At 36.6% G+C, this 25,909-nt stretch overlaps 1 protein-coding gene across 2 annotated transcripts in view; it reads left to right on the plus strand.

The window, feature by feature from the left end:
• Positions 1-25,909, plus strand: part of DYRK1A (dual specificity tyrosine phosphorylation regulated kinase 1A) — an 88,840-nt gene that overhangs the window by 26,725 nt on the left and 36,206 nt on the right. Inside the window, exon 2 of one of the 2 annotated variants that reach the window (XM_065067786.1) lies at positions 4,314-4,390. In XM_065067786.1, coding sequence (XP_064923858.1) covers positions 4,381-4,390 — 10 coding nt within the window. In that variant the 5' untranslated portion in view covers positions 4,314-4,380. Of the gene's footprint in view, positions 1-4,313; positions 4,391-19,920; positions 23,389-25,909 lie in introns of those variants that run through there. The other variant, XM_021299611.2, reaches the window with a different exon arrangement.

Below are 25,909 nucleotides of genomic sequence, written 5' to 3' on the forward strand. Positions count from 1 at the left end.
TTTTAACTAAAGGCACCATATTGAATCTTACAATACAGTGATGCTGAATAAGCAAAATCTATATACAAAGCATTTCAATTAGTAAAATGTAAAAAGCAAAACCTTCCCTGTCAGACTTTTCTTCTAATTCAAGCTCTCAGGTATGCTGTTGTTGATATTCTTAAAACTCTTATTTAAATTTGTCATGGAAATAATTCTTCATATATATTTAAAATAAGGCAAAATTATAGCGAAAATGTGGCCTTTTTTTAAAGGTGTTCATTATAGTTGCTTTTAACATGTTGCAAACTTGCAATGGGTAGAATTAGATAGAATCTTTTAACTCCATATGCTTTAAACTAACATCTATTAAATAAATATGCAGCATATGACTTACATTCTTAGGTTTATGGGATAATATATTTTAAAAATAATTAGTCTTACTGCTCTGCTGCATCTGGATATAGCTGAGCTGACTTCCTACTGTGCTCATACGTAACAAAATTGTCCCCATTTGCAAAAACTTATAGTCTGATTGATATTCAGGCAAACACAAAATAAAGAAATGGAGGATGATGAAACTTCAGAGAATTGCCAGTAATGGTTTTGGCAGTTGAACTTTTAGGTTTTTAGAAGCATGATTGCTCTGAAACCAACTTTGATTTACAGTGAAACTATTGACATAAGTTGGGTATTGAGTGTTTTGAAGGAAGTAGAGGTTGCTCTTAAGGAATACAGTGGAATAAATCATTAGTGTTCAAAGAAGCCAACAGGCAAACTAGGCTTATGGTGTAAAGAAAAGTCAGAGACATGTGAAAGCTTTGTTTTTCACAGTCACCATCTTTATAATATGGCAGAATATAACCCAGAATAAAATGTGCTCGGCATCTTTGGCCTATTTAACTAAACATTCTGTAGTAAAGCTGAACTCTACACTTGAAATTATTAATGAATGTGGAGTGGCTTTGGATAGGTAATCCCATTATCTGTATTTTGAGGAGATCAGAGGAGCATTGTGTGGGTAGCAGAGATGAAGAGTAGAAAGCAACGGTAATTAAAATAGGAAATAGAAGCATAAAGTTTTAGCATGGGAGCTTTGTACACAGTAGATCACAGTTGATCTCTGTAGAACTGCTCTTTTTGTTTAAGTGAAAGACTTCAGCTTTTATTTTTTTTTCCTATACCACTTTCAATAATTTGCTTTTCAACCCCTTTCTTGTCGTCTCTTCCTCCCTCTATTTCCAATTCACTTCTGTTCTAAGTCAGTAAGGAGGATTGGGATCTTGAAGCCCACTGAATGTTACTACTGAGGCAATTCTCCAAGTAATGATCATACAGACTATGTGATGAGTGGAATTTGTTCTTGTTTCCTCTTGTCATTAATTTTTATCGAAATCAGGAAGCCCTTGTATAGCGTGTGTAAAAGGCCTTTTGGTTTTAAGAACTTAGCAATGCAGAGGCACCACAGAAGATACTCAGTTATTGAGTTTAATGTGTTGCTCCTGCAGCTATTGTATGTGATTTGGTTATATCTATTTAAAAAAAAAGTTTATATGTTATCCTTTTATGTTGTGTGTCTGTGATACTGTTAGCATCATAGTAACTCATTGTTTTTTTTCTTCTCTGCTAATGTTTTAAAATTACTTTTTGTGTTGTGGATCCCATCTTAGAATACAGTGCTACAACAGACGCCTGCCTTGCCATTCCAGGTCTTCATTGCATGCTAGCTGTTCAGTTCTTCAGAATGTGATAATTGTTGGACAGTTGTAAGGAGACTAAAGGAATGCTCTAGTTTGTGATGGATATGTTTTGCTGGTTAGCTATGAAGTGGAGGGATATATTGATTCCCTGTTAATAAACTGTTAATGACTTTATAGGTACATCAGCAGCTCTTCCTTATTGCCAGTAGCTCTAATGTCATCTTCTAAATTCTAAAATAATTCAAGTCTGTGTGTGTTACCTTCCTAGTTTGGTTTTCTATTTCTTATACTTTTGTAACTTTGCAAGTTAAATACTTTTTCGGAGTTAGTATTATAAGTGATCTCAAAATACTCTAGATTAATTTCCAATCAGCAAAAGGCATAACTTACCATATGTATGAAGTTGCTTTACTGCTTTTACAAAATCAGCAGTGCAATTTCAAGTTCTGTAGCTCTAACTTGATAGTCTCCGTGTTTATTGGATAGTATGTTCTTATCAACGGGTTTCTTTCTCTTACGGTTTGGAACAGCGGTGGCAGTCTGCTGCCCACGACAGTTCTGTATGTTGCTGGCGTTGCAGTCAGTTTGATACAACATTAGGCTGCTGTAAAGTGCTAGAGATGTGCTAATGTGCTGCTTTTGGAGCTTACCATTCCCATTGTAGAACTGACAGAAGACAATGTATGAATGCTCTACAGTCTATTTCAGCTGAAAATCAGCTAGCTGTGCTCAAACTATGTTTGCTGATAGTTTGAACTAAGCTGGCTTAGCATTTAAACCGGCCTTGTACTGATGCAAATGGAAAGTGATCCTTGCTGTATTTGAGCTACGAGGTTGTAAAGACAAAAGCGTAATGCCTTCAGTACTTGCAGCTACTACTGGGAAAGTCTTTCTATAATCTTGGTGTCCATAGGTACTGTAATTAAAAAAAAAATTGAAAAAGTCTTGGCTGGAGAGGGCTTTCAAAAAATGGGACTACAGCTCTGTAGTCTTAAGACACCCATGTAGGCTGGAGATATCTGGTGCTCCAGAACTTCTGTTTGTTTGTTTAAATGCAGATACTATTTAGTGTGAAGAAGAGTTTGATCTTTCTTCCTTTTTCCACCTTGAATACAACTCTGCTGAGTTTAGTGGCACTAAGCTCAGTGCAAGACACTGTGTCTGTGTGATGTATGTATACACTTAGCATACATACCAGACCGAATCTTTTATCCAAATTGAAGCAATTTAGGCATGAGGGTGCGTAGTTTGTAAGATCTCGTGTAGCCTTAGGCAATGCTCATAGGCCTTGCCAAGTTCATGGCTACTGTGAATGTGGCAGTGACATTGTAGCTCTCTGTAGAACTTCAGTAGTGAAAAACTAAGGCTATTGATTTCATTATGTTTTTGTTTGCCGCCTCCATCTCTTGGAGGCATGGCAGCAAGGATTTACCTGTTCATAAAATAACAATAGAACTGATGCAACATATACTCCTACATGTATCAAAACAGTATTTCTTCCTTATCTTCCCACCACCCCTTTTTCTGTGTGTGTGCGTGTCGCGTTTTGGTGACACAAGGAAGAAGCCAATGTGATGGCAGAAAAGCTAACTGGGTCTAGGGTATGTGTAGTGATTGAACAGTCATTGTTGATGAAGAAATGGAGTGAACTGTGATGTTTTATGCTCGTATTGCAGTACCTAAGCGCATTGTAGGCTAGACACGCTTTCTTGGAGTTACATATATCAGGAGGTGTTTAAATAGGAATAATCTAGAGTCTACAATTTGAGCTGTGAGGCAATTTGCAGAGGTTCTCTAAAATCCTCAGTAAGTGGTTTTGTGGTTTTGATATTTTCATAGGTTTTGGAGTACAGATGATATTTTGTTGGAGAACAAGTGAAAAATACTTTGACCAGGGGTTGGTTAGTTGTTGGGTTTTGTGTGGTTTGGTCCTTTTTTTTTTTTTTTTTTTTTTTTTTAATAATCCCACCCTTCTTTCCAACTTCTAGAGATTTCTTCCCAGAAACTCAGGTCTTTGTATTTCTTTGTCTTGTGGAAAACTACAATTTTATTTTCTGAGAATACTTTAATTTAGTGTAAGGTGAATCTAATTCAATTTCATGTGAGATATGGGGGAAAAATGGACTTGTACATTTATGGATTTACGTACACTTACAGTTCTATAGTTTGATTCGGTAAAATCCCACAGAAGTTCAGTCTTGTTCTGTAAATACTGTCCTGAGTTTCTGTAAAAATCCACATGCTACAGGGCTTTGCAAAGATGGGTAACTATCAATAATTTCACTTTTGCAGGTTTGAGAAGAGCTTTTTTTGGATGACATTAATTTTCAGAACTGTTCAATGAAAACTTGAAATTTAAGTTAATCCCTGAAATTTTGACACTTGTAATTTCTTTCTAACAATAGATGTCAGTGGAAGGTAGACTTTGGAATATCTGTCTCTACTTTCACTGTTGGAAACCTTCTGTTTTCTATTTGAGCTTCCTCAGTTTAGCCCTGTAGTTGTACCTGAGAGCGCGGGTTTAACTAGTAGAATCTAGTAGAATGTGAATCTAGTAGAATGGGTGTTAACAATTTTTCAGCTATCTTATTAATTCGTATTTACATTTACTTCTATTTTTTCTTCATTTTGCAGTGTTTGCTGCTGGGCTCCCCCTGTCCCCCACATCCCTGCAGGATGATATGAGACTTGAAAGAAGACGATGCATACAGGTGATCTTACTTTCAAGGGCTTTTAAAAAGGAAAATCTTTTATGTTCTTCATCTACTTTTTGTTTGTATTTGATTCTCTTTACCACCAAAACTATGTTGTTCCAAACTTAGTAGAATATTTAAGAACCTGTGGAATTTTGAAATCTTTCTTTGCCCTTTGAAACTCTTTTGCAGCTGTCCAGGAAGAAAATGGCTTCCCTGAATGGAAGTACTGTTTCCAGAGTATTATGCAAGAAAAAAGGGGTTTACTTTTAAATGTGCTAACTAAATGTACTGCTTTTAGTCTTGTCTTGTTTGTTATCACCTCCTTTTAATGCCCCCCACTTGGCAACAGATAATGTCACCTGTCTCATGATTTCAATAATTCATTAACTTTCTTTTAAAGAAATGTTATGGAACCATCTGAAAAAGAGCATAACAAATTAATAGCTAAGAGTTCATTATGCCTTATCACATGCTTATGTCCAGTTACTGAAAGAGTTCTCAAGAACTGAGGACAGGATCTTTGAACACCTTTGAAAGTCACTAGCCATTCTTAAAATTGATGTTTTAGGAAGTTCTTCCATCTTCTGCTAATCAAAATACTGCAAGTGCCAAGTGCATTTGCAGATTAAATAGCTTACTTTTAGTGATACTGTTTTGGTGGAAATACGGTTAATATTTTGACATGAAAAATTATGATCAGCAGAAGTAGAATAAAATTTACGTTGTACAGGCGAATTGGTGCAGTTCTTTATACCCTTATTTAAGCAACAAACAGTTCTGTGATTTGGATTTTGAGACCTATTACAGTGAAGTACATATAAGACAGACCTTCCATCTGCTTGTCCAGCTTCAAAACCCCTGAATCCTTGAGGCCGGAAAAAAAGCTAGATAGACTTACGTACGCATGCAGATCATCTCCTGATTGACAGTTTTCAGTTGCATCAGCTGTTCATGCATAAACAGCTTTAGAGGGTATATTTACATGGAGTATGTTGGATTAAGGCCAAGATGCTGTAAGTGGATATTTCGTTCTGTGAAAACTAAACATTCGTTCATTTCAGTTGAATGTTTGTAAGTTGTATGCTGATAGCTCCAAGTATGACTGGGTCCAAATAATTCTAAAATTAGGTGAGGCAAAGAAGAGAAGAAGGAAAAAAATACTCCAAATGGATATTTCATTTGTTTGAAATATAGAAATCTAGAGGAATAGTGTTTAAAGTATCAAAAATGAATCTTTTGGTGTACTGGCAATTTTGTGGAGCTCTGTCTAGTAGTCAGTCATTTGTTTGTTGTGGTGTAGATTGAAATGTAGCCTAACTTCAATATTGAGAAAATGTTTTGAAAGCTTTAAAAGTATTCATCCCACAACTGAGAGATAATATTATGAAATAGTACCTTATGTGTCTTAGACTGTTTAAGAAAATTATAAACTCATTAATCTGATTTAAAATTTAAGCACTTTCAGTTTTGATCACAATTCTGATGATGGTGAGCTTGTAGAATTACGACCCTAAAAGATAGGAAAGTATACAAGATTGTGAATTTTAAGTAGTAACTCCATGTTCTAAAGCCCAAATTCTTTATTTAGAAGTCCCATGATAAATACAGAATGAAAACCAGTGATATCTTGACAATGACTTTCAGGCTTCTTGCGTATCATGTAAGTTGGAAATGAGACAAGTAAGATTTACTTGCAGTTTTCTGCTTATTAGTTGAGCCAATATTAGTATGCTGAGGTTCTGAGAATAAATACGATTTGCATGCCTTAAAATGAAAAAATGCACTGTAATTGTTTTGTAATACAGTAACAGCAAGAGTCACATGATGACTCTGCTGATACCTTTCTCAAGTTAAAAGTAGCTGGTGAGAGCTCAGGCCAGAAATTGAAAGTTTTTGTGGTTATTGAGGATGGTTCTTTTGCATTTTTGACCAGACTTGGCTTCTAAGGATGACTGATGAAAGATGCCTGATAATGTCTAAGCCACCTTTGGCTAAAGGATGAAAGCTTCTGTAGGGTAAATAAATTCCTTGTCATAATGGGCATCACTTCATTTCACTGGAAACTGAGGTGCTCTAAAACCCTAAAATTAACCACAGCATAACTAGGAAAAACAGACTTCTTGAGGAAGAGCATTTTTTCACTTTTTCTGTCTTGGAATACTTGAATTTTAAATCACTACTTAAGCTGAAAACATGGAAAAGTATTAAGGTCCACTGCTTTAAAAGAAAAAAAAAGTGAAAATATGAAGAAATGGTCCTATGGAATCTCTTTTTCCAATTTGACTAACCAGGAAAACAAATTTTGCAGCATGTCTGACTTCTCATTTTGCCCTGTTTTTAGCACCCATTATAGGCAGGACACATCGAGATGGGCACTTTAAGATACTGTTTATAGGACTGAAAGATTATCAATAATTACTTTTGTCGATCTTGTTAACTTGTAGATTTTATAGGCTCTACACTGCTTTGCTGTGAAACTGCAAAAAGCAAAGCTGGGGGTTTAGCTCATTATAGCAAAAGCTGAATTTATATTTCAGACATGCTTGTGCATTACAAGTGCATGTTGTGATAACAAAGTTAATGCCTTAGAATTTGGTTGTGAAAAAAAAAATATTTTCACAATGTGACTTTTTTACTTCTTGGTATTTTGAAAGTCAGTCTTTCCAGGTCATTTTGTGAAAGGAAGGAACCGTGAGTGCCATTGCTACTGCTACCGTTATGGTTGTAGTCATTATACTGATAATCACACTATCAAGTGTTTACTTTTTATGGTGTAATAGCATCAAATTTGGGATTGTGCTTTGTTCTTACAAGCAAGGATTTGTCTTTTACTTAAAAGTTCATGTTTTCAAAGCAGTTGCTGCATCTTGTCCTGCACCTGTTAAGCAGAGTATAACTGTGTGGTTGGTTGTAACTTTTTTTCTTCCGCTTTGTGAAGGCTAACTTATAAAAATGGATTGGTTTTTTGCACCAAAGAAATTTCTGGTTTTGGCTTTGATTTTTTTTCTTTTTTTAGTTAGATGCAGCCTAGGAACATGTAACTAAAAATAATTAGTTGTCTGATCTTTAAGCTTTTGAAGAGCTTAAAGCTTCTTGTATTTTCTTAACCTTTGTAAGAAAAGGTTTCAAATCTCAGTTGAGAGTATAAGGGACCAGTATAGGTCCACTAAACCAAAAGTACAAGTTCCAGAAGGATCCATTCCTTGACATCACATGCTGATCCTCTGAGAGGAGATTAACTGGTAACAGTTACTGTCCAAGTATTGTTATTGAAGGCAGAAGAGAAGGAAGAAAAGTTTGGGTGTTCTAAACTGCTTTTTGCTGATGATGCGCTTTATATTCAAACACAACAGATATATCTTCCTGATTTGAATCTCCTACAAGACCATTGAACAACATTGTTTGGGACATTTCTGCATACTAAGGGCAGCATGAAAACAGGGTAACTGTTGTCAGCTATGTCTTAAATAGACATACATACTATATAAACATTACAGTATTTTAGTCCAGTTTTTATGCCTCTTATAAACTGATCCAGAGGTTTGATTATGTAAAATCTTTAAATAGAAGTGTAGGGTGGTAGGTTTATCTTTAAGTTGTATGGTAGAATTTATCATGTTTCACCTTAATTTTTTTAACAGATTCAGATTTTCATGGGTAGATTTTAATGTAGAAAAGAGATCAAAATAATAGTTAAAACAAACGCTTCTCTTCATCATGAAAATATATTGAATGCACCAGAGATGCTGAGAACCAAGCAAGTTACATAAAATGTGAAAACGGTATATTCAAGTTAGATAGAACATTGGAAGTGATGACATTGCTCTTTGAAAAATATATTGTTCATATTCAGAAGAGAAAAAAAGCTATTCCAATACTAGTCAATAAGAATAATACAAGGGCAATGAAATAATAAATACTTGCATGGATACTTGCTTTCCCTGCCCACCCCCTCCAGCTGCATTGCTTATTAAAATATAAGAAGTACAGAGTAAAGACTTCTGGGAAATTCTTGCACTGTGTTGAGTTTATAGTCTTGCAGGTGTCCAGGTGTTAGTTTTAAGTAAGAGCAGAATGCAAATTTAGAATTGGGCCATGTCTCACATGTCTCATATTCCTAATATTTTAGCTACTGATTTTGTTGAGCCTGTAGCTATTCTAACGAATGTTTCTATAGGTGACAGTAGTAAAAAAAAAACCCAAAAGAAAAAACAGACCAACGAAAATAAAGCAAAACAACCCCACTGTTACTCTGTAGTCAGAAAAATCTGTGTCTGATATTTCTGCTTTATATTTTGAAGTTCATCTGTATTATGTTATTCCAGATCTGCTGATATGCCTTTGAACTAGTTTGTTGAGAGCTACTTTAAGTTTTACCAGGGAATTCCAGGAACTTAGTGGGCATCACCTTGTTATCACTTAATCTGTAAGTAACTGCATATTGGGAGTGTCTTCTGTGAGATGCATGTTGTTGGCATAAAACCAGAACTGGGTTGTAAAGGAGCAAATGTTTGGCCCATAAGCTAATTCCATACTGAAGCACGGTATAGGCTGGTTCCAGTTTTGTTTCTGGTTGGTGACTTTTCATTCCAATTAGACTGATTCTCTCCATAAGTAACTTGTTCACATATTTGACTGTATCATTACAGGCAGTTTTGTTGGAGATTACAGTCTTGGCTGGGCAGATAAACAGAAGTTTAACATAAACACAAAATACCCAGAAAATAATGTAAGAGACAGGGTTGCTCATTAGTATAGTGGAAGTTTTAAATATAGATAGCTAATGAGTGCTTCGCATGAATAGGAATGATTTTAGGGTTAACCACTAGTTTTACATAGATAACTCTCTTTGCAGGAGCTGTTTGTGCTGTCTTTCTGGCTGTTAGTTTCTGTCAGCAGTTGTGAGAAAGCAGTCAGGAACGAGTTGAATGCAGTTGCCTACTGAAGGGCAACAGTTATCATATTGAAAGTGGAAGTTCTGCTTTTCAGAGATGGGAGTCATTGACCTCAATGAATGATAACCTTGAAGTCAAGAGACTAGATTAATGCTCTACTTTCTGTATTTCAGTTCAGAAATGTGAAAATCTGGACAGCTAAAGTTAGATTTGTGCATCCATATTTAAAAAGAAGTTACCTATTTAAAATAAAAGGTGTAGGGTTTTTTGTTGTTTGTTTGTTTGTTTGTTTTGTGTGTTTTTTCTTTCCTCCAAAATTGCTTAGAACCTGTGATATTGAAGATTTAAGTTTTTGGTCTCAGTCCTCATCTAAGAGGAAAAAATGACAAAAATTTTCTTCCGGGGTTTTGCCATGGAAGTACAGCTGCTTTTTTATTCAGGAATAGACTGAAGCATCTAAACCAGAAAATCCTCAGAGGTCTCTGTTTTCATTTAATTTGCTTCCTATTAAGAGGGAACAACTCTTTTCTCTTAAAAGAGACAGGTTGAGTTCCTGTAGAAAGCCCTGTTAGTAGTTGTCCATTTTTTTTTCATCTCTTAAGATTCATTTGTGTTTTGCAGCAAAAGTAATTGAACTATTCTTTCTTAGGCTGTTCATAAGATCACTCAATGGGGCTCACAGGGGCATTGAGTGGTAGCAGTCAACAGCAGCTTGTTTCTTCAAGAGGACAGGGAGAGGAAGGGGATGCAGAGCTCCAGCCATAGCAGCCAAGTCCTCCTCTCCTGTGATGGTATTAAGATGTTGTCAGCTCAGAAGACCATTGAGACAGGAGATCAGAGGAGCTCTGCACTTTCAAAAGCATTACATTGCTGCACAATGCTTAAATAAAAGTATCTTAAAGATACACATCTATAGTTTTAATATTTTGGAAAAGTAATTTCTGGTAATTTTGTATCCTGATTTATATGGTACTCTTAAAAACTTTTTTTGAGGTAACTTTTAATGACATATTAAGTGATGAGGACGTTTTGTTTTAATGAACAGTAGAGCTCTAGCAGGTATATTGCAAAGCTGAAATTTATGTCTGTTACCTATTTTTAAGAGCAAGGACTTACTTAGATTTGAGAAAAAAAATTGATTTTGAACTAAAAATTCAAATTCAGATTAAGAATTGCATTCTTAACTATTGTAAAAACTATTATACATTTCTAGAATTATCGGTCAGTCCACTGAGAATGCCTGAGGTCTACAATGAAGATAACACTACAAATACGGAGTCTTTCTCTTAGCCCTTAAAGTCATCAAATGAGCAGCTGTAATGAAAAGGGCCCTGTGGTGTCAGAGTGTTCAGTATGTGAATGAAAAGTAAAGGTTCTCTTGGGTAACGCAGTAATAGGATGGCTAGACTGCATTTAGAGCTGCTAATATAGTCTCGGCCTTGTGCTATATCATGTTGACTTACTGACTCAGGTGTTTGCTAGTGTGAACATTCCTGTCTTATGCATCATACTGTATAGCAGACAGCCTTTTTTGTTCTGTTCCGTGTGCTTTTAGTAGCAAACTGTGTTCACAGAGTGATGCTGTTTGCCTGGGTTGGGAGGTTTTTGAGTGAAATTAGGAGTGGGCATGGGCTTTGGAGTGAATCTTAGCCCTGTGCTTCTTGGAGGAAGGTCAGTGGCGTACATCTGGAGGAAGCTTCTTCCCTTGAACTTAACAACAGGCAACACTAGTTCAGGACCTTGCTCTTTGCAGCTTTCTAAGAATCGCATCTGAAGACTTGCATTCCTGAAGTACATCCTAGGGTGCAAATCTTCCATTGCATAAAGCAGTAGCTTTATTTGGATTGGTTATGTGCAGATTCAGAATACCCAAAATTAATCCATTTTGACCAGCCTTATCAGTAAACAGCTTAATAGTGCCTTAATTTAAACATGCACCACTCTCATTCCTTAGCGTGTCCTATGTGGAATCTATAAGCAGAGGAATAATTGTTTGTAGGAGGCATCCTATTTTATAAGTCATGCAGTCAGATGCAAATATCCTCTCCCTCCCTTCCTGAACAGTTATATTATTTTGGAGTTAGGTTTTAAGATACAAAGAGAGAGGCCATAAGAAGGCTCTCTTAACAGCCCATCCTGAGTACTTGATAGTTCTTGATAGGAATTCTGCTGATCATACTTTATCAGGTAGGTGGGGTGCAAGAACTATGCAAATATTGTTCATAAGTCTTGCTGAAATTGGACATTACGACTCCTTAAAACCTGTTATTTTTCTGTTTCTAGTCAGCTGTCTGTTTCCTATTAATTTCAATTAATTCCTTGATATATGGGTTTTAATATATTTATATTAAATGCTATCCCAGACATTGGTAACCACAGATTCTGTTAGCTGCATGCCTAACTGGTATGCCAAGCCAGTATATTACCATCTTATCAAAGCAACATAGGATAAGCTAAGTCTTAATGATGGAGTTTTTTGTCTAGTCATATGTAAGGGAGTAAGTGTTCCTCTCACCAGATTTTATGATAGTCTCCGAGTCTTAGTATGCCATCAACTATTCATGCTTATTAGCTTGGATATTTCCATAAGACAACTTAAGAACATACTTATCAGCCATTTTATGTCACTAGATGCAGTCCAGACATAATCTAAGTGGGTCTAGTAAAAACCTTCTGTACTAGGGAAAATAGTTAAGCTTGGAAAAGATCATAAAACTGAGAATGTTTTAGTTCTCAGATTTTCTGCTTGACACTCTATTCTTAAAAATATGTATTTGTTGATAAGCTGTTACAGATAATGATTAGATTGGAGAGCAAGAAACAATCGTTTGTTCTTACAAGTGGTGGTGAGACATCAAATTTGCCATTTTGACCTTTCAGTTATCCTGGCAATAGAGTTAGTGGGTAATATGCAGCACAATGTCTATTGATCAACCAAAGTGATTTTTTGAGGCCTTGTTTCTGAGAACCAGCACTTCATTGATACTTACCTCTAAGTCCTGTTGATATTTTGCGGAGTTAAGTACGTAAATACCTTTGAAGATGTAGATTTTAGTATGTTAGAGATAGGGACAGCTGTTGAACACATTTGTTATTATATAAAGGTGGAACAGGTGGCAGCAGTTTTGATCCAGACATAGAAATTTGTTCTCAGTATCCTCCTCTCCCATGGAAATCTATTGATGCATGTGTTTTCTTAACAAATTTATTATTAAGGGTCTCTTAAAAAAAATGAGTATACAAGCATAGTATGAGATTCTACTTGCACTGATTAGTTCTGGTTCTTCTAACTGGCTTACTTTTTTGCATACTCCCGACTTCTCTTTCATTGTCTTATTTAATCCACTTTATGTGTGAACAGAGAATCCAACTTAAAGTTTGGTATACCACCCAACACTGTTACCTTGTCTCACAGTGTCTTTAATAACATCACAGAGAATTTTCATATTTGTGCATCTTGCCTATTTGAGGTCAGTATATTGGAGTGAACTTGCCACTTGTTTGCACTGCCTCTGAAACGTAATGTAGGAGGATCGATAGATGTGCTCTGCTAGGGAATGAAGTAGCAGGATGATATTTGCAAAGGTGGGTGAACTTGATTTCATTCTTGCCTGGTTTGTGGACACAAATGATGTTTTACCTGGATATGCAGGTGGTTGAACAGAGAAGCAGCATTGTAATAAGAGTGATTGTAGTCCACAGTTCCTCCAGGCTCTTTCACCATTTCAGAGGAACAAATAACCATTTCTGGCAATAGATGAAGATCCCTGTACAGACAGCAGTGATTACAGAAGCCCAAGAAATTGAATTAATACAACCATATTTTGATGGTTTCTTTTTTAAATGCTGGCTTACCTGTAGGAGAACTTTCATCCATCTTCAGGCTTCTCCCAAGTTCACTGAATATGCCTAGATAGCTTGAAGTGAGACTGCAAGTTTTTATATATTGGTAAAAATCTGTATGATTTCACTTGTCATGAGTTTTGACTTGCTAGTAACGTATCTCAGAAGTAGATCAGATTCTTCTCTGTGATTAGGACTGAGTACATACCTGATAAGTGATATCGTCATGTAAGTATGAAATATTTGCCTACGTGTATTAGATCAGATTACTAAAAATATATATTAAAAAAATCTCAAATTCAGTAAAGATGGTTTTTTACCTTCCAGTAATATGTAGGCTTTGTGCTAGCTTTGAATGAAAGGGTGATTTGAAATATTTCATTTACTAAAGTTTATCAAAATATCTGTGAAAAGCAACAGAAGTCTATCATACTTTCATTTACAACTTTGTTTTAGGTAATTTTCCATATTTTTATATTAAAATGATGCTTTAAGTGCAGTGTGTGTTAACTCCTTAAAGATTGTAAAAAAGCAGTAATGTATAAATTGATTTACTCATTTCTAAAACGTACTGTTCTAAAATTAAGTTATCATTTTACAGTGCTGAGTAATTCTTGGCGCCTTACCTGAGTAGAACGATGTATCCATAGCATATAGTTTAAGTGTATTTCTGGTGCTTCGTCCCAGAAGGTGGTGTACAGAAGATAGTGTTTCTTTTAAGCTAAATGTTCAGATCTCTGGAGTCTTCTCCAAACTTCAGGTTTTCAAAATTAGCATGTTGAGATGTTAAAACAAAACTTTTATTCTAGCATTAAGGTGATTCTGATAAATAAGTAACTGAAAAAAAATATAAGGTAGTCTCATATACTTTAATTTAGACTAGTTTGCAAGATCTTTGCATCTATATGTTTTGTGCTTGGTGATCCTCAATATCAACTAATTGCCCCTGTCTTTGACCTCACCATGCAGTTGTTTGGTAAGAGCACTAGCTTCTTTTAAACTGAGCACCTTGCAAAGAAATGGATTCACCAGGCCAAAATCTTCAAGCAAGCAGTGCAGACTTTAGATTATAGCTTTTAACGTCTCCTTCTTCTTTCTTTGCACCCCAGTATGTTAAAAAAAAAAAAGCCACTTTCACAATTGAACCTTTTTCTTGTTGTGGTTGCTTCCCCCCCTCCCCCTTTCAGTATTTGGAAGGAGATTTTCTCAAGACAGGTACAACGCAGTATTTGTGAAGTATGCCAAAAGAGAGCTGCAGGAGCAGATGTAGTAAGAAGAGATTTAAGAATAAAATTTCACAGACAAAAAGGCCCACTTCTCTATTAGTAAACTGAATGTTCCCAGCCACTGAAGCCAATCACATGGAACAGCACACATCTGTGCTAGTTAACTGTCCTAGCCTATAAAACTGGGTGGCTGCCTGAAAGCTGCCTATTGGGAAGGATTCCTGGAACATGCTGACTGCCACACATTCCCAGGAGTTACTGGGGAAGAGTGCTAGTTGGAACGGATGCTGTGAATGCTCTGACGTTTTACGAACACAGTTGATCACAGTCCTGTGTTTGGGAACCTTCAGCCCAGCTGAACCTGTTAGTGTAGATGTACATAGCTGCTAGTTCCATTTTTACTGAACTGTTAAGTCTGCTGTTGTCTACTAGTCCTTAAAGAAGGACTGGTAGCATCCTTTTTCTTTTCCCTTTGGACTTACTGTTGTCTTGGAAGAAGATTGCATTTTTTCTTCCTGGTCCAAACAAATGAAACACTGCTGGTTTACCTTTTGTTATGTATAAATAATACGTATAGCTAAAAACAAAAACTTTTTTTTTCCCGCTGATCCAGAGCTGCAGGAATATTTCTTACCTTCTTTCTCACTTAAAAAGTCTGAGAGAATTTGTGTTGTTTTTCTGTAGGATTTCTTTGAAACTTCTCTTTTTTTCCATCTTCTGACAAATTGTATCTGTAAACTTGTTCTCTGGCTTAGGCTGAGTTTATGGACATCATGGGTCTTCATGAATTCTCTTCTGAAGAAAATAGATTCTCTTCAGAAAAAGAGGCTGTTTCACACCCAGATTAATTGGTTGATTTTCAAGTGAGGATTCTGCAACTTCAGTTTAGAATACTGCATTCAACTTTTTATTCCTATGAAGATAACTGGTAGCAAAAGGCCCCAGACAACATCTGTTTGAATCTTGAGAAGGGCAAAAATCAGTTGTGTTTTTTGTTTGTTTGGTGTTTTCATATATGTCTGGAGGCATGTGGAGCTCCAGGGGAAGGCAAGAAGCAAAACTTCATTTTTTCTTGGGAGAAATCCAAAGTCTATAGGCTGCCATCCAAATGCAAAAATTCTGACACACTCTCTTCATAAAAAGTGCCACCAAAATGTAGCTAGCTGAATACTTTTTCAATAGAAGGCATTTTCCTTATATAGAATTGGGGAGCTGTCTTCGTCTAGAGCAATTATTTGGGTTAAAAACACTGCCAGATTGATAGTGATGTCGTTTTACTTGAAGTCTTTCACTTTGGCTACAGGTATTCACCTTGGATGCATGTAAACACTCAATGTATATTAAGACAGCTCAGGAATAATTTCTGTCTTGTAACTCCATGATCAGTAACCTATATAATATGAATGAAAAACCTACTTCATCATTTTTGGGGGGAAGAAGGGGAAGGGATTGGTGGAGGAGAGAATGGAATTCTTGCTTTGCACAAAAAAAGCACTTGCTCATGATTTACAGCTTGGTTGTAGTTTAAGAGTATTTTAATACAGTATTTTCCTTTTTTTTTTTTTTTACTTTGTATCACATTTTCTTTTCAAAGATGTGAGTTTATTAGCAGTATCTTTTTGCCATCAAAAATCCACATTGTCCTTGATAACAGATTAGCAGTAGCTTCCTCTTTCCAAGAAGCTGCAGTAAACTATTAGGAAGATGGTTAATCTCCCTCTTATCTAAGCCTTTTGATCAATTTAGAGAAAAGTGAATTGGTGTCTTACCAGCAAGCCTGTGTAGCAGGCTACTTAAATGAAGTGATTTGGTCTCCTTTCAAGATTAGCTTCACGGTTATTTATCTAATGAATCAGCTGAATTTCATCAAAGACTAGGTGATTAGACAGATATTGCACCTTTTGGATTAATGGGACCTCTCACAGAGGTCTGACATTCCTTATCAAAGTCCATTCAAAGATATGAACTATGCAAGAGATGATCAGTATTTGAAAGTAAGCAATGTCGTAGAAAATTATTGGAAGCATCTGTATAAGCTGCTCCATGGAGAAGCATCAATAGGCTCATTTTTGAAGAGTCAGGGAGTCTCTGTTCTCCAGCTCATTCTGGGGTCCTCAGTATAGTTACAGGGGAAAAGGACAACTTCTAAATTACAGGAGAAGTTTGATTTTGTATGCTGGGCTTTCAGTAATTAAATCCTGTCTGTCTAGTTCCTCATCTGAGTAGATAGTTTGGATGAATTGCTCCAAATGAATGAGCAGAACTTGGATATCCACAATTTTGGATACACATAAACTGAAGAAGGATGGAAAGTCTTCTAGTGTTCCTCATAAAGCTTTTCCTTATTTGTTTGAACAGAGTAGAGCAGAGTGGAATATGAAGCAGAGCCAATAAGAAATATTAGCTTCTTTTATCAGAGTTGTCAAAAACTAACTGAATTTTGCTGGGGAAACTTAAGTTAATATACAAGAAATAGTGGGAAGATGTCTGTCTTTCCCCAGTTTTGGAATTGAGTCTAGTTTTTAGAGTAGCTCTGCAAACTTTATAGATCATATACATAGATAACTATTAAAAATATTTGGTAGTAGTAAGTAGATTAACTCTTGGCAGCATATTCAGTTACACAAAAGGCAAGTAGAAACAGATTGGGACATACATGCATAAATTTGTATTCTTATTTAAGAGCTTTTCAAAAGCTTTGTTTGCACAGCTATGCATCTGTGATAACCAAATGATAAAGCTCTACGTTATCTCAGAATTTTGGTCAGTGTGGAGTACTTCTAAAAATTTTGTTCCATATGCAGAAACATGTTTGTGTGGTTTCTTTCATTAGCCTAGAGGTACTTTGTTATTTCTTCAACATGTCAAGGTTAGATGGTTAAGAGTTTTCCCTTTGTCATCACTAAGCCAGTCTACTGATTTTTGGTTGGTCGGTTGTTTTTTGTTTGTTTTGATTCTGCATTTCTGTAAATAAAAGAATTGTAGCTTCTCACAGCACCGTTCTTTCCTATTCCTTTCTGAAATAGGATATTGGAAACTTTGAAGAGAAAATGTAAAGATAAATGCTTCAACTTATACTGAAAAAAGGCTGTAGGAACCTATCGGGTCACATTCTTGTGTGGAAGGGTTCTCTCCATGACAGGAAGATATGCTTCCTCTTCTTGGATAATGAGCACAGTCTAGCTCAGTCTTCTATTTATTGGAGCTTTAAACCCTAGGCAAGACAGGAGCACCAGCAAGTTTCATGATTCTCTCCAGAGGTAACTTTCTTCAGCCTCAGAATTGAGCAGACAGGTGTCTTGAATCCTGTACCTTTTGAGAAGAAGTTAGCTCCTGATCGTTAGTTTGCAGTGTGCTCAGGTGCAGACCTCTGATTTGCTTCGTGGTCAGAAGATGATCTCCCTTTCTCCTGTGAGGTGCCTCCCAAGTTTTTCAGGCCTATTGAGAATTCAAGTGATATTCACCATAATGTCATACCTATAAGTATGGTAGAGATAGATGATTTAGAAAAGTTGTAAAAAACCCAGAGCATATGCAAACAGAACTGCAGTTAAACTCTGCAGTTAAACTCTGACTCCTTTTAATACTGCTTTGTTCATCATTAGTCTCTGTGCAGCTCTACCTTTCTATATGATTCCTGTTTTGTGGCGTAAAGTTTAGTCATTGCTGATGTTTTGAAACATTGGATTATTGGATAAAGATAGCCAGCACCATGGCACTCTCAATATCCTTCCACGCTTCTTTCTCACAAGTAACGGCAACAGCCATTTTTCCATTTGTGTCCAGTCCCTTTTTGTTTATAAAGATATGAGGAAGTCTCCCCTTACCCTTTTGTGGGGCGCAGGAAGAGAAAAAGAAGTCCTCTATGGCACCTTCTGTTTGTACATGATAGGGTTCTCGGAAGTTGCTAAGAATTGTAGCATTTCTGGAAATTCCAATGGAAGTCGTGAAAAGCCTGTCTGAGATTGACTGACATTTTGAAACAGTTTGTGCTAGCTTGTACAGCGATGCCAGCGAACAACACCGTATCGCTTTCAACCCAGATGCTTTGGCAAATAGCAGCTTCATGTGTTGCCACTGCTTGGCATAATGACTGATGCTACAAAGCAGTAGCAGGTGGTTTGGATTTTTTCTGCTCATTTTGCACCAAGTCCCTATTTTTTTTCAGTGGCTTTGGAGCATAATCAACAATATTGCGCCTTTTTTTTTCTTTCCCCTCTGGTAAGCAGTTCAGACTCTTAAATGCACTTCGTAAAAAGTTGAGCTCAATTGCTGTCTACTGGGTGAAGATACTAAGTTGCCCAGCTCTCATTTTCTTTCGCAAACATCTTATGGGCGACAGATACTGTGCTTTTTTCATACTTTTCCTCAAAATTCATCACTGTACTAAAAGAAAGTCCTATTACTTTGAAGATTGTTTTATAAACACTCTATTTTGTGCCCTGCTGCTGGTGACATCCCTTCTGCACCTCTTTTCAATCATCTTTTCCCACAATAGCTTAACATAGCCCTCAGTTTAATAAATCTGCTTTTTCAGTCATGGGGAGGAGGCCACTTCAAACTTCTTCCCTCTTATCATCATGCTGTTAAAATGCAAATCTTCAAGTGTATGTTTGCCAGAGTTCTCTAGTAACTGCCTACCATACCTGAAGCAGGATGTTTCATGAGTGTTGGCTATATATACCCATTTGTTCCATAGAGATGAAGAGATAACATGCCTTGTTACAACATTGCTTGGATTAGGAAGTTCCTGTTCTCTGTCTTTATAGATACATATATTTATTTTTTTTCTTTAAAAAAAAAAAAAGGGTACTGAGAGATTTTTGTTGTTTAAGAATCAAGTAAAATTATGTTTCATTCTCTTACTTGACTGAGAACACACTTTTCAAATTTACTGTAATGCTGAGGGTTTGAAATGCATTGGTACCTAACTTTTTAAGAAAAAGAGATTGTGTGTTAGTTGTTTTACATCTCTTGACTTGCAGTAACATGGCATGTTAGGAGACTGTGGTTCTTTTGCATTACTGTACAGTTGTGCCTGGTGCCTATAAATGTAATGTTCAGTATGTGCTTGTGAACTGGAAGTGTACTCTGACCAGACCACTGGCACAGTTGTGTTTGAAACTCTGTAAGAATTAAAAGCCTGCAGGGGTTAGAACTTCGTTAGCATTTATGCTATGAACTGAACTTGTGATGATCTTTTCACAGAACACAGTCAATAGCTGAACCCTGAAGAATCGCTTGTCTGTTTAGTGTTTGGATCCCATTAATATTTTTACATAATCCCTTTTCCCTTAAAAACACTAAAGTCTCTTTCCGTAGGTGGAATGTTCTCTATCGGCACCCCGGTGGGGGCAAGAAAACCCAACCCAAAACAAAACCCATGTCTAACTATCTTGTGAGATTTTCCTTGATCTAATTTATATATCCCTCAGGGAACATTGGAACGATTTCTTCCCTCCCTGGCCCATTTCTGCACCCCCTTTGAAGTAAACTGTCTTTTCTGGTGGCCAGAGCATCCCTCACTGTCTCTGCGTTGCTCCCCATATTGATGCTGCAGATGCATGTGACTGGCTGCTCTCTCAGTAGCTTGTTCGGAGGGTTGACATATAAAATCAGAGACTGATGGAAATAGAGGCTTAAATGTTACAATTTAAGCATGGCAATTGGAACATGTCTTTGGTTTATGTGCCTTTCATAAGGTCCCTAGAGGACAGAGGTGATGCTTTTTGGAAAGGAGGAGCCTAGTCATGGCAAATGTGATCTCCAGTCTCTGCTGGCAGAGTTTTTGTAACCTGGAAATAAGATGTATAGATGCATGTAGCTGAAGATGTAGACAAAATTTAAAACTTTTAAATTTGCACAACTCTGGTACTTGAATGGTGTTGCTCTTGTTATTATTATTGATGTAGAAAAAGCCAAAATTTTAATAGTTAGTTGTAATTTTTTAATGCATACTGCTTAGCTTATACTAGAACCAGTAGGGCTTTTGAAGCAAATGTATGAGTAACACTTCAAACATAATTTTCTTAGATCATAGCATTATCCTAAAGGAATAGTAATACACTTTTTTGTGTTGTGTTTTTCTAGTTGTTGTTTTGTTTTTCATTTGTTTTAATTTTTTTCTGGTTTTAAATTTGTGGTACTTAAATGAATGCAATTTACAGTGAGCCTTGCTTTGGGGTTGAATTGTTGTTTGGATTAATGAAACCTGGCCTAATTGTCTTTTGGTGGTTACTAGTTGCAAGCATGTGTTCAACCATACTTAAGATTTTTCTCATTGAAAGCTAGTACTTCAAAATGAGACAAATCAAAAGAAGTAATTACTTAAACTTAGAAGTGTATATACTAAATACAGAAATTATTACAAAGGCAGGAAATTGGTCTTTTAAAAATTGCTTTGGAATTGTCAGGTTTCACTGTACTTGTGAAAGCTTGGGTTTATTTCTGATTTTAGTTGGAGTTCTCTGTGATTGGCAGTAGCTAGATATAGAAATGTTATAACTTTTTACCAGGGAATAATTTTTTGTTTAATGACTTAAGAACTCTGAATGCAGTTTGTCAGAAGGTAGGGACTGGCTTGAGATGTCTGTTGTAAAATGCTGTGTCAGAATATCAGTTATCAATTCATTGAAAACAAAACAGAAAAATGAATTCACAGCTTGTGAGTATTTTTTAGAGGAAAATAGTTTTGTTGCTTACAGTCTACTTTGGAGTGAGAATCAAACCTTTTTAAATGTTATTATTTTTATGAACTATAATATGGATCAATATGGACAGCACGCCTAGGCATTTCTAAGTATTCTGTGGTTTTTTTTAACTTATATCAGAATTTCTGGTTTTAATACAGAGTATGAAACCAGTGTACACTCTCCAAATGCTACGTAACTGCTCTGTTAGTTGCCAGAACTGAGTATGTACTATAAACTTCTGTTTCAGTGAAATTAACTATTTTAAGATCATATATGAAATCAGCCGTTGAAGGCACTCCCTGGAGTCATTACACCAGCAGATTCCACATAACTGAGATGTAATTTGTACCCGTAGATTTTGTTTTGTTTTGTTTTTCAATCTGTCACTTAAAAAGCCTTCTATCTCTGTATCTAAGTCCAGAAAAGGTTTATTTTTGACATGAGTTAAGTGTATGATATGTTATTTTTTTTTGCCAGGAGAGCAATCCCAAAGAAAGTGTTGTATAGCCACTTTGAAATTAGTAAAGCAAAAAGTCTTGCAATATCAATAGGGCCATGCATTATCTAAATCCTGCAAGTGGGGGAAGGGGACATAGCATAAATTCTGAAAAGACGTGCTTGTCTGTGTACCAAGTAATTTCATTTTTACAGTTGGTTTTATTTTAAAATTTTCAGCACTGTATCAGATGAAATCTACCTCTATGGTAAACATAAGAATGCAAGTTGGATTGATGCAACATGGCAAAATAGTTGGAAAATACATGTGATTATTTAACTGTACAGTTAGGAAGATTTTATATCAATTCATAACACTGTATTTATTCAAACTACAAAAGTACTTTCAGATCCTCCCCCTCTCTCCTGAAAGCTGTTTTCTTTGGTCAGGTATTGAATAATTTATATCATGTGAGACTATTGCACATGATGTATTCATCCCTTGTTTAGCTCTTACATTAATGGTTTGGCATGCTAGCTGTACATTGATATGGTAGATGCTTTCCATTTTTTCTGTACCAACTGTTTAAATATATCTTGTGCCTCAGTAACTACAAATGGGAAATGACTTGAATTATTCTATTTCCCTTGATGGTTTTTATGCACAGGAAAAGATTCCTTTTTTAATATATATCTGTTTGTACAATAGATTAAAGAAGAGCTTTAAAAATGATTCAGATATTTATGCTAACCTTACTTTCAGCTGGAAATGCATGTGGAATCTGAAAAGTGAAGTTTAGACATTAGGCTGGCTGTTAGCCACAGGTATTGATAGGTATAAAATGTTTGACATTTTTCACCTCTTGAACAGATTGTATGGTTTGAGGTGTTGCCATGTAGCGGGTAGTTTGTATTCGGCCTTTAATTAGTTTTGCACTGTAAACTGAAAATTCTAAGTCATGTTATTTATATTCTCTTTGGAGATGGGGGGAAGGCACTGCACTAATGCAAGAAACTCTTACTTAAGTGCTGATAAAAGTATTACTTTGAGAAGACAGTGAGGCAGACTAGGAGAAGGATTAGTGCTGCAAAGTACTGGCCCAGGCTGGATTGCTTGGAAAATCTTGTAAGCTAATGGTCAGATAACACTCTGCTGCTGCTTGCTGCTGTGGCTGCTGCACTGTTACAGGGTTTGCTAGATGAGCATAAATCAAAAAGCGGTAATTCCATTGAAAAAGCTAATATGAGATAAAGAATAGATGGAATTGATTTTTTTTTTTTTAATGTGTCAGAGGGCTTGGTGCACATACTGAGATAATTGTATGTATTTTAAGATGTAGAAACATTTTAGTAGTTTTACTATTGATAAAATTTCCAAAATGCAGTAGTTAAATTGTCTAAATGACGGAGCCACCAAAACTTTCATTTCTGTTAGCACTGGGCTGCGGAGCTGATATTTTGGGCACTTTTAAAAAGCATATTCTCTGATTCAGATCTGAAAAACTTTTGGGTGTCAACAGAGATTGATAAAAAAATACAAAGGCACTCCAGCAATGACCCAGGTGAGTGGCTGCCAGGGAGCCATAGCCCCGCTTCTCCCATCGGTGGGCAGAATAGCATCAGGATCCTTTGAGGGTTTGAGACATGGAGGCTGCTGCTGTTGCTTTATATCCTGTGTCTGGTGTGTACCTGGACAGGAGATGTCAGTTGCCAGTGTCAGGCACCTTACACAACCACTCGAGAACAAGAAGTGCACAAACACCCTGCTCCCAGGTGGGTGAATTGCAGTAGCACTTTCACATCGCTGTTGGTCTGAGGAAAGTGAAGTAAAACATGCACAGGATCACTCGCGTCTGCCACGGTGTAGAGGGAAGCTGTGCAGCTGCGTTCTGCTTGTGAAGAGAGAGGCAGTTGCTTCCAGAGTAAGTCTGTCAGTCTTTACATTTGGAGACTCCATTTGAAGGGGGCTGAGCGATGCCGGTTTCCAAAATACACATCTGTGTGTGTGGGAAGGGAACCTCCGGAGGAGTGCTGGAAGTGCTGACGGTCAGTAGCTGCTGTACCCCTCTGTATTCACATTGTCATATGCAGAGACACTTAATGACAAATATGCTTTCAGATAAGCCTAATTTTGGAAATTGATGGGAAAAAAAATTGCTGTTTCTGGTGCGGTACTTCAGTTTCTTATATTCAGTCTTTACTGGTGGTTCAGTTTGGTAAAAAGAACTAAAATTCATTAACTTAAAATCTGTCAGTGGAGTGAATAATGGAGGTTCTTTCTTAAGTCTTTTTTCTCTTTCTTAAAAACAAACAGAAATTTACTACCTGTGAAAAATGGGATTATGTAAGTAGCAGGTACTACCCGATACAGTCCAGCAGCCCATATAATTTTTAAGGTAATATAACTAAGCCAGTTGAAAGGGAACTTCCCTGCTCTTAACTGTTGTGTAAAACCCTCTGAAGAATTTTAGCAGAGAGGTATCACGCTTAGAAGTGTTTGAATACGCTCTTCTTAGGCTATTTTAACATCTCAGTCCCTCAAAGCGCATTCTCCGGGCCGTCCCGGAGCAGAGCTATTTTGCGGAAAGGGAAGTTTAAATCCTAATGCAGCGCTTAGCTGTAATCCCCGTGTATCATTACTGCATTGCCCTGCCCTTGCTGTGGGGGTGAAATGTAGAACATGAGTCTAATCCGCGGTAGATGGAGCTAATTTTGCTTTAAACTCGAAAGTGTTAACAGCAACTCGAAAATGTGACAAAGCTCAATTGCATTGCTTGTTTATTGCTTGTTTTCCGATTGGACAATAGGCAGCAGCTCTGCCCTGGCAACTGAGGGCTGCGATTTGCATAGCTCCCTTCGATTGGCCGCTGGGCTGAGGAGCTCGGCCAATCAGGCGGCGGGGTTTTGGTGGTAGGCTATGCTAATTACCCGCTGTTGCTGGGGTTCGGGGTGGTTTCCGCGCGCCGTTCTGCTGCATTGTGTTGCCTGGTGAGCGGCGTTGATAAATGAGCAGTTAATGATCTGCAGCAGCGCCCGCGTACTGCGGGCAGGCACAGGGCTCCGAACAGAGGCGAAAGGAGGATTTAATTGCTCTTCAGTCTCGCCCTCTCGCTGTATTTGGCCTGTGAATATATATATCTATATAGATATATATATCTGTGTGTGCGTGCATGTACCTATATGCATATATGTATATTAAAAAAATTGTCTATATATATACACCGTGTTAATGTAAAAAATCTTCACTGGAATAGCTTAAAATCAAGGAAGAGTGCTGCATAGATCGAAGAGGACTGTTCTAGCTCTTTCCCCACTTAATTTTTCTTTTTTCCTTTTTCCTTTTAATTAAACAGTCTTGTATTGGAGTAACCAGATTTATGCAGAAAGCATGGCTACAGAACATTAAGAAAGTCAGCTTTAATATCAGTACTTCCTAAAATGCAATAACCTCTGTATCTGAGATAAGTAGCTGTGGCTGGTGTGAATATAGAAAAATCTATTTCTAGAACAGACACTTGCCTTTTTAAAATTACGTATTCACATGTCTTCCCTTGCCTCTCCACCCCCTAAATAAAAAATACTAAAAAAAAAATCCAAACAAAACCAAAAAACCCACCATCGCCCCCAGAAAACAAACAAACAAAAAACCCAGAAAAACCCCAACCAAAACAAAACAAACCAGCACCAACAAAAACCCACGAAAACCGAAACCCCCACTTCTGCTGTAGCAGTTGAGTCTGGCTTTTTTTCTGTCCTATATATTGTTCCTGCCTAAGAGTATTGGGAAAGCTGATCTTAAAATATTTTTGTTGCTTGAATCTGCTTTTTGTATTTTATTTTACTTTATTTTACTTTATTTATTTTACTTTATTTTATTTTCTGCTTTCCAAACCTGCTTTTTCGTCTGTTCAGTCATGGATTAGTTCACCTTCTTCAGTCCTCTTCTTCCTCAGTCCCTCCCTCTGCTTTCCTTAGCTGTCCAAATTGCAGGCTTTCTTTGCATAACTACTCAAATTCTTTCTGTCCAAGTAAAAAAAAACTGACTGTGAGATTAATGAATTATTTAACTGAGTAAATCCATCTACATAGGTTTTGTGTTATTTTTTTATTCTTTCCTCCCTTGCCTTTAACATAGGTAGCAGTGTATGAGGTTTGATAGCACCTAGCATTTAGTAGTAATGGTGGGAATTACTTGCACTAGCATGTTTTTGTCCGGGTGTAACTCTAATGTCAGCAGATTTTGGATAATTTGAGTACAGTTGGATTTAGGATTTTGGTAAAAGTGTTTGAATTTGACACCTATTTTTTGTGAAGTTTGTTTTGAAAAGCATCTGTGCACAAAATATATTTTTTTATTTTTACAAATCTTGATTAATTGGTTCTTTTATACCAAGAGAACAAGCATCATTTTCATGATTTAATGCTTATACTTAGGACTAAACA

Source organism: Columba livia, chromosome 1 (assembly GCF_036013475.1).
Source record: "Columba livia isolate bColLiv1 breed racing homer chromosome 1, bColLiv1.pat.W.v2, whole genome shotgun sequence".
Lineage (NCBI taxonomy): Eukaryota > Metazoa > Chordata > Aves > Columbiformes > Columbidae > Columba > Columba livia.